The sequence below is a fragment of the Panulirus ornatus genome, chromosome 22 (assembly GCF_036320965.1).
Source record: "Panulirus ornatus isolate Po-2019 chromosome 22, ASM3632096v1, whole genome shotgun sequence".
NCBI lineage: Eukaryota > Metazoa > Arthropoda > Malacostraca > Decapoda > Palinuridae > Panulirus > Panulirus ornatus.
Window position 1 is genome coordinate 7358381 of NC_092245.1, and position 8536 is coordinate 7366916.

An 8536-nucleotide genomic window follows, 5' to 3' on the forward strand; every position below is an offset into this window, starting at 1 on the left:
CCCATGTGGACAATCTGTGGTTGTTTGGCATCACCTTCATTCCTGACTCGGAATTTATATGCTATGGATAAGCAAAAGAGAATAAGCAAAAAAAAAAAGACTAATGCATGCAGGATTTGCGGTGATAATGGTTTATAACAAACTGGTGCCAACAGAGCGTCAGAGCCCAGCATGGGCAAGTGAGGTCAGGTGTGGAATTTTGCACTTGTGATGTCATGTCACCACTCAAAAAGTTTTGGATTCTGAAAGATTTTGGATTAGGATGCTCAACCTGTACTTCCTTCTTATTTCATACTTTTACACAGTTCCCTTCAGAAACATTTTATCTAACTCTTAAACTATAATCACAAATGCATAACCATAGTAACCTCTTCTCTGTTGAACACCATCTGTCTTGTACCTCCCCTAATATCTTACTTCTCTCTATGACACAGCTGTCTAATGATGTTCTCACTTATCCCTTTTTCATATCCAACTATAATTTCCACTCACAATTCCGGTTCAAAGGCAGTGTTTGTACTTATCCCAAGACCAGTACACCTATTGCATGCCTCAAGGACCTTGAGTCCCAAAACTTTATGTGGCTCAAGGTGTGTCTCACAACAACCTCTATTTTCCCTACTGCTCTCCTAATTCTACAAATTTTATATCTTTCTTCGTCAATCTAAACTCCTGCCATGAGACTGTGGCATCCTCTCACTTATAAGCCGAGACCCTCTACCTTAGGGATTCAAACATGGTTGAATTCCTCCCATACAGATGTTGGAGAGATTGAAGCCCTCATGTTCTCCATTCTCAATCAATAATTTACAGCAAATTATCACCCATCTTACCCATATTCCTGACCACTTTGACCACTCTCCTAATATTATGGATCTATTTTTCACTTACAGTCCATCCCCCTGAAATAACACAATCTTGCCCCCAACTGGTTCATCTTACAACACTCATATATGCATCTATTTTAACAGCGCCTCCCCTCCAGCAGCCCCTTCTAAGCATAAATACTAGCACCTCAACAAAACTGAATGGAGTAACTTAAGTAACTTCTTTACTGACTTTCCTTGGGTAAATTACTCTCTTATTTGGTGATGCTTCTGTCTCTGCCAAACACAGAGCAGAGGATATTCTTGCAGGAATGGAAATACTTATCCCCTCTTCCTCCACGACAACCTCTTCTTCCAATCCATGGTTCAACCGCTCCTGTTTCGAGGCCATTCAGGCAAGGGATAAGGCATATTAGACTTAGAAAAACTCTCCTTCCTCTGACTCCCACTCAGATTTAATCACTGCCCATAATCACTGCAAGCACGTTATCCATTAGGCAAAGCATTACTTTATTCAGAAGTGTGATAACCTCTCCTCATAGGTCTTTTTTTTTTGTCTTTAGCTTAGGGCATCTCTAACAACTTCTGTCACTTTACATTTTTTCACTTTTCTGTTCTGGCAGTACTATAGATGTCACTCCTGAAGAAAAAGCAACTCTCTTTGGTTCCCATTTCTCCTCTAACTCCACTTTCAGTGACTCTAACATTCCTCCAACCCTGGATGCTCCTCTTACTAATCCCATGCCCATCCCCTTATTCTCTTTTCACTGTCTGAAAAGTGCTTCTTTCTCTGGACACAAGCGAGGCTTATGATTCTGATGATACCTATCCCCTTGCACTGAAAGAGCGTGCCTACGAAACTGCACCTGTGCTTGCTTGTCTGTTCCATTTCTATCAAAAACCAAAACTTTTCCTTCTACTTGGAAGCATGGATTGATACAACTCATCCCTAAAAAGGGTAACTGTTCTGACCCCTCTACTGTCCTATTGCTTTGACATCTACCATTTCTAAAGTATCTGAATTCCTCCTCAATTCCTTTATAAAGTATCTGAATTTCTCCTCAACTCCCACACCCTCAGGCACCTCAAACTCACAGTCTTCTCTCTGATCACCAGTATGGTTTCCATAAGGTAGGATCCACTGGTGATATTCTTTTCTATGATCATCATCCTTAAAAGGTTTAGGAGAGTCATGTGTAGTTGCCCTTAACATACACAAAGCTTTTGACAGAGTGTGGCATTAGGGACTCATCTTCAAGCTCCCCTCTTTTGGCTTCCCTCCCTCACTTTGCTTCTTCATATCTAGCTCCTTCTTTGGCTAATCTATCTCTGTGGTTGTTGATGGATCAGATTCAATAGGTCTGAGGGACAAGTTAATTGAGATATGAGAATGTTTGAAGGAATGGTTGTTCCAACACTGTTATGTGGTTGTGAGGCAAGGGCTATAGATAAAGATGTACAGAGGAGGGTGGATGTGTTGGAAATGAAATGCTTGAGGACAATATGTGGTGTGAGGTGGATTGATCAAGTAAGTAATGAAAAGGTAAGAGAGATGTGTGGAAATAAAGAGTGTGGTTGAGAGAGCAGAATGAGTAAGGAAAGACTGACAAAGAGGATATATGTGTCAGATGGAGGGAACAAGGAGAAGCGGGAGACCAAATTAGAGGTGGAAGGATGGAGTGAAAAACATTTTGAGCGATTGGGACCTGAACATACAGGAAGGTGAGAGGTGTGCAAGGAATAGAGTGAACTGGAACGATGTGGTATACCAGAGTCAACGTGCTGTCAATGGACTGAACCAGGACATGTGAAGCTTCTGGAGTAAACCATGGAAAGGTCTGTGGGGCCTGGATGTGGACAGGAATCTGTGATTTTGGTGCATTACATATGACAGCCAGACACTGAGTGTCAATGAATGTGGCCTTTTTTGTATGTTTTCCTGGTGCTACTTCGCTGAAGCAGGGGGAAGCGATGCTGTTTCATGTGGGGAGGGATAGCATCAGGGATGGAGGAAGGCAAGCAAGTATGAAAATGTACATGTGTATATATACGTTAATGTTTTTGTATGTGTATATATGTATGTGTATGAGTATATGCGGAAGATGAAAGCCGGCAAGGCAGCAGGTTTGGATGGTATTGCAGTGGAATTTATTAAAAAAGGGGGTGACTGTATTATTGACTGGTTGGTAAGGTTATTTAATGTATGTATGACTCATGGTGAGGTGCCTGAGGATTGGCGGAATGCGTGCATGGTGCCATTGTACGAAGGCAAAGGGGATAAGGGTGAGTGCTCAAATTACAGAGGTATAAGTTTGTTGAGTATTCCTGGTAAATTATATAGGAGGGTATTGATTGAGAGGGTGAAGGCATGTACAGAGCATCAGATTGGGGAAGAGCAGTGTGGTTTCAGAAGTGGTAGAGGATGTGTGGATCAGGTGTTTGCTTTGAAGAATGTATGTGAGAAATACTTAGAAAAGCAAATGGATTTGTATGTAGCATTTATGGATCTGGAGAAGGCATATGATAGAGTTGATAGAGATGCTCTGTGGAAGGTATTAAGAATATATGGTGTGGGAGGCAAGTTGTTAGAAGCAGTGAAAAGTTTTTATTGAGGATGTAAGGCATGTGTACGTGTAGGAAGAGAGGAAAGTGATTGGTTCTCAGTGAATGTAGGTTTGCGGCAGGGATGTGTGATGTCTCCATGGTTGTTTAATTTGTTTATGGATGGGGTTGTTAGGGAGGTAAATGCAAGAGTTTTGGAAAGAGGGGCAAGTATGAAGTCTGTTGGGGATGAGAGAGCTTGGGAAGTGAGTCAGTTGTTGTTCGCTGATGATACAGCGCTGGTGGCTGATTCATGAGAGAAACTGCAGAAGCTGGTGACTGAGTTTGGTAAAGTGTGTGGAAGAAGAAAGTTAAGAGTAAATGTGAATAAGAGCAAGGTTATTAGGTACAGTAGGGTTGAGGGTCAAGTCAATTGGGAGGTGAGTTTGGATGGAGAAAAACTGGAGGAAGTGAAGTGTTTTAGATATCTGGGAGTGAATCTGGCAGCGGATGGAACCATGGAAGCGGAAGTGGATCATAGGGTGGGGGAGGGGGCGAAAATTCTGGGGGCCTTGAAGAATGTGTGGAAGTCAAGAACATTATCTCGGAAAGCAAAAATGGGTATGTTTGAAGGAATAGTGGTTCCAACAATGTTGTATGGTTGCGAGGCGTGGGCTATGGATAGAGTTGTGCGCAGGAGGATGGATGTGCTGGAAATGAGATGTTTGAGGACAATGTGTGGTGTGAGGTGGTTTGATCGAGTGAGTAACGTAAGGGTAAGAGAGATGTGTGGAAATAAAAAGAGCATGGTTGAGAGAGCAGAAGAGGGTGTTTTGAAGTGGTTTGGGCACATGGAGAGAATGAGTGAGGAAAGATTGACCAAGAGGATATATGTGTCGGAGGTGGAGGGAACGAGGAGAAGAGGGAGACCAAATGGAGGTGGAAAGATGGAGTGAAAAAGATTTTGTGTGATCGGGGCCTGAACATGCAGGAGGGTGAAAGGAGGGCAAGGAATAGAGTGAATTGGAGCGATGTGGTATACCGGGGTTGACGTGCTGTCAGTGGATTAAATCAAGGCATGTGAAGCGTCTGGGGTAAACCATGGAAAGCTGTGTAGGTATGTATATTTGCGTGTGTGGACGTATGTATATACATGTGTATGGGGGGGGTTGGGCCATTTCTTTCGTCTGTTTCCTTGCGCTACCTCGCAAACGCGGGAGACAGCGACAAAGTATAATAAAAAAAAAAAAAAATGTGTGTATATGAGTGGATGGGCCATTCTTCGTCTGTTCCCTGGTGGTACCTCGCTGACATGGGAAACAACAATTAAGTATAATAATAATAATAATAATGTGTTTATAAACTTACATTGGTGGCTTGGCAATTAGCATATGATAGCCATAAAGCCCAAATAAACAACCAAACAATCTCCATTGTTGCTGATCATATATTTAGTTTCATCATGATATTTCTTGTGGTTTCACTTTATATCTACATTTATCAATCTATTACCATCGCTGATCCCAGCCAATGTTTATATTGTAGTATATTCATCATAACTGGCATTGAAAGAAAGAAATATTGATTATAATCTTCACCTTCAACACTTAGCTAAGACCAGTGCTCTTGAACACATACAGAAACTCCAGACTGACAATAATGCAGCCCAGGTCATCTATACTGATGGCTCTCACAACTCTGCCACTGTGAGGGCAGGCAGTGCTGCCATTGTTATCAAGCCCAATGGTAACAGATAAGAGAAAAATTTTAGAATAAACAACCGGGCATCTACTCTACAAACTGAATTGTTTGCCTTCTTATCACTCTTGAGCAGGTAGAAATCACTGCCAAAGACAGATTAATTATCTCTTGATTCTATATCTTCACTACTTTCCCTTAACACCCTGAGATCAGAATGTAACATGCTGGTATCTGAAGCTAGACACAAATACTCAGACATTATTGCTCAAGGAATTCAAATCAAATTGTTAAGGATTCCCTCTAATAAAGGCCTCCATGAGCATGACAAAGCTGATGCTTTAAACAAACTTGCACTTAGTAAAGGTGATGTTGAAAATAATGTTGGGTTGTCAATTAGAAGCCTTAAAACTGCAATTAGAAAGGAAGTAATTGATCTCTTTGAAGCATGAAGACAAGTTAGGATAAGCATAACTAGAAACATTTTCCATCACAGTGAGATCATGCATAGTAAAACCTGTATATAGAAAAAGTAATAGGATCAGCAGATTACATGATGTTGTAACAGCTAGACTAAAGCTTGGCTATAGGTATTATCAGTGCTTTGGCCTAACTGGAGATGTTAACCATGTGAATTGTAAAGTTTGTGGTCAAAGATTTGGACACAAACTAGAATACTATGTTTTTGAGTGTGTAAAAATAGAGCCTTTCTGGGATAGATCCATACAAACTCACCACGAAATGTCACACCTTATTGTTAACAACAAGATACCTGAAATTTTAAGTTTGTTTCTATTTTTTGCATCTTGTGGGTAAAACTTACCATATGAAACTATGTAATGTACTGAAATACGAATTGTGACATTTTATGTAATATCAACCCAATGGGGTCTTACTAAGACCCTTTGCAACCCTTTTAATCTTTTTGTCCAACTGTACACAGGATGAGCATGGGATGTGCAATAAACTTGCTGGGAACACCAGCACAAATCACTATTGTTACAATTTTGAACCAAACGAATTTTGTTACGTTGTTTCATATGAGTGAAATCCTTTTACAAATTTTCTTTATGTAATTTGAATGATCCTGACCATTTCTATCACAAACAGGTCAATGTCAAAAACAGTAATTATTATAAAATACCTTGCTCGATCTCGATCTCGACCCACTCTTCTTATTAACATTACTACCCTAAGTGCAGACTGAAAGCTTATTTCATTTTTCATACCACATATGAGGCAAATGTGTCATGAGGGACCGAGGTGTCGGTTATTAAGAGAGAACAGAGTGGATAACTGTGGGGACAAAATTGTCAGTACGGGATTAAGTGACAGGCACCATTATTTTTGGGATGTATCTAAGTTGGTACTTAATCAAAACGTATACGCAAACGTACACGACATAGAATCGTCATCTCACAAATGTGGATGAACTTACAAGCCATGCCAGGCGTGGAAGGTTAGGTATATCTTGAATAGGAGCCTCAGTTTCCATGGCTATTATCAGCTTCTGCAGTGCCTCATTGGTGCACCGTTCCTCCGGTCTACCACTTGCTCACCACTGCTCAAATTCCACTTGATATCTTCCTAAATGCAAACTGCTCAGCTTCCACCTGTGTCAGCCAGCCTGGGTATTGTTTACAATGTTGGTGGGGGGGGGGGGGGGTGATCACAGTTGCCAACTCAAAATTTCAGATGTCGCTAGATTGACTCCCGCTAAACAAGTGCTAAACTTAATAAAATGAGAGCGAAAAAATTTTCTTCATATTACTTCTGGTCTTTCACGTTCCAAATGATTAATAACCATTACGTCTGACTGCTTCATCACTAAACCATTGACCATTATTCCTGATCTGCTAATTCCTAGTCATCAGTCTGTCCGACCTTGGTGGACGTCGTGTGGTGTGAGGGTTCTGCTTGCCATGAGTTGTATGCTTTCAATAACCCAGTGTTTTTCAGTACTTCCTCAGACAGTTTATAGTCATAACAGCAGTTTCTATTTCTTCTTAGTCCATACTTTATAGTTATTACTGCATTTAAGCTTTTCAAACTTAGTCTACTTCGAAGCTTCGACTCACGATGTTCATATGACTAAAGATATGAACAGTCAAACCCAACTCAGACAAGTCACTGAAAATTTAATAAAATGTTAAGTGATATCGAATGTATGAATGTATTACATGTGTGTAGGTATTAAACGTATTTTCTATGGAGGTCAAAAGTATAAATGCTTCTCCAATATATATGGCCTTCCAGAGACCCACACAGAGGTACAAGGGTAGCTAAACTCTTGTCCCCAGGTGTAAGTAGGCAATACTTCCTCTGCTCATATAAAGAAAACAAACAAAAGTTTTGAGATGTCAGTTATGATGTAGATTCCTTCATTACTAATGTCCCAGTGCATGAAACCATTGATTTTTTTCAGTGAATTCTACCAAAAAATAATCTAAACTTTCCAATATCCTTAAAGATATTACTGAATAGGGTAAGCTGATGCAATAGGGTAAGCTGATGCAATAGGGTAAGCTGATGCAATAGGGTAAGCTGATGCAATAGGGTAAGCTGATGCAATAGGGTAAGCTGATGCAATAGGGTAAGCTGATGCAATAGGGTAAGCTGATGCATTAGGGGAAGCTGATGCATTAGGGGAAGCTGATGCATTAGGGGAAGCTGATGCATTAGGGGAAGCTGATGCATTAGGGGAAGCTGATGCATTAGGGGAAGCTGATGCATTAGGGGAAGCTGATGCATTAGGGGAAGCTGATGCATTAGGGGAAGCTGATGCAATAGGGTAAGCTGATGCATTAGGGGAAGCTGATGCATTAGGGGAAGCTGATGCAATAGGGTAAGCTGATGCAATAGGGTAAGCTGATGCAATAGGGTAAGCTGATGCAATAGGGTAAGCTGATGCAATAGGGTAAGCTGATGCATTAGGGGAAGCTGATGCATTAGGGGAAGCTGATGCATTAGGGGAAGCTGATGCATTAGGGGAAGCTGATGCATTAGGGGAAGCTGATGCATTAGGGGAAGCTGATGCATTAGGGGAAGCTGATGCATTAGGGGAAGCTGATGCAATAGGGTAAGCTGATGCAATAGGGTAAGCTGATGCAATAGGGTAAGCTGATGCAATAGGGTAAGCTGATGCAATAGGGTAAGCTGATGCAATAGGGTAAGCTGATGCAATAGGGTAAGCTGATGCAATAGGGTAAGCTGATGCAATAGGGTAAGCTGATGCAATAGGGTAAGCTGATGCAATAGGGTAAGCTGATGCAATAGGGTAAGCTGATGCAATAGGGTAAGCTGATGCAATAGGGTAAGCTGATGCAATAGGGTAAGCTGATGCAATAGGGTAAGCTGATGCAATAGGGTAAGCTGATGCAATAGGGTAAGCTGATGCAATAGGGTAAGCTGATGCAATAGGGTAAGCTGATGCAATAGGGTAAGCTGATGCAATAGGGTAAGCTGATGCA

At 41.2% G+C, this 8536-nt stretch overlaps 1 protein-coding gene across 2 annotated transcripts in view; it reads right to left on the reverse strand.

Annotated features, from left to right (window-relative positions):
- The window catches only part of LOC139756518 (synaptic plasticity regulator PANTS), a 48158-nt gene extending 41433 nt beyond the window's left edge, over nucleotides 1-6725 (reverse strand). Inside the window, exons 1-2 of one of the 2 annotated variants that reach the window (XM_071675991.1) lie at nucleotides 6505-6725; nucleotides 1060-1203 (exon numbers count right to left, since the gene is read on the reverse strand). In XM_071675991.1, the coding sequence (XP_071532092.1) occupies nucleotides 1060-1203; nucleotides 6505-6561 (201 nt within the window). In that variant the 5' untranslated portion in view covers nucleotides 6562-6725. The remainder of the gene's footprint in view (nucleotides 1-1059; nucleotides 1204-6504) is intronic. The other variant, XM_071675992.1, reaches the window with a different exon arrangement.
- Between the last annotated feature and the right edge of the window lie 1811 nt (nucleotides 6726-8536).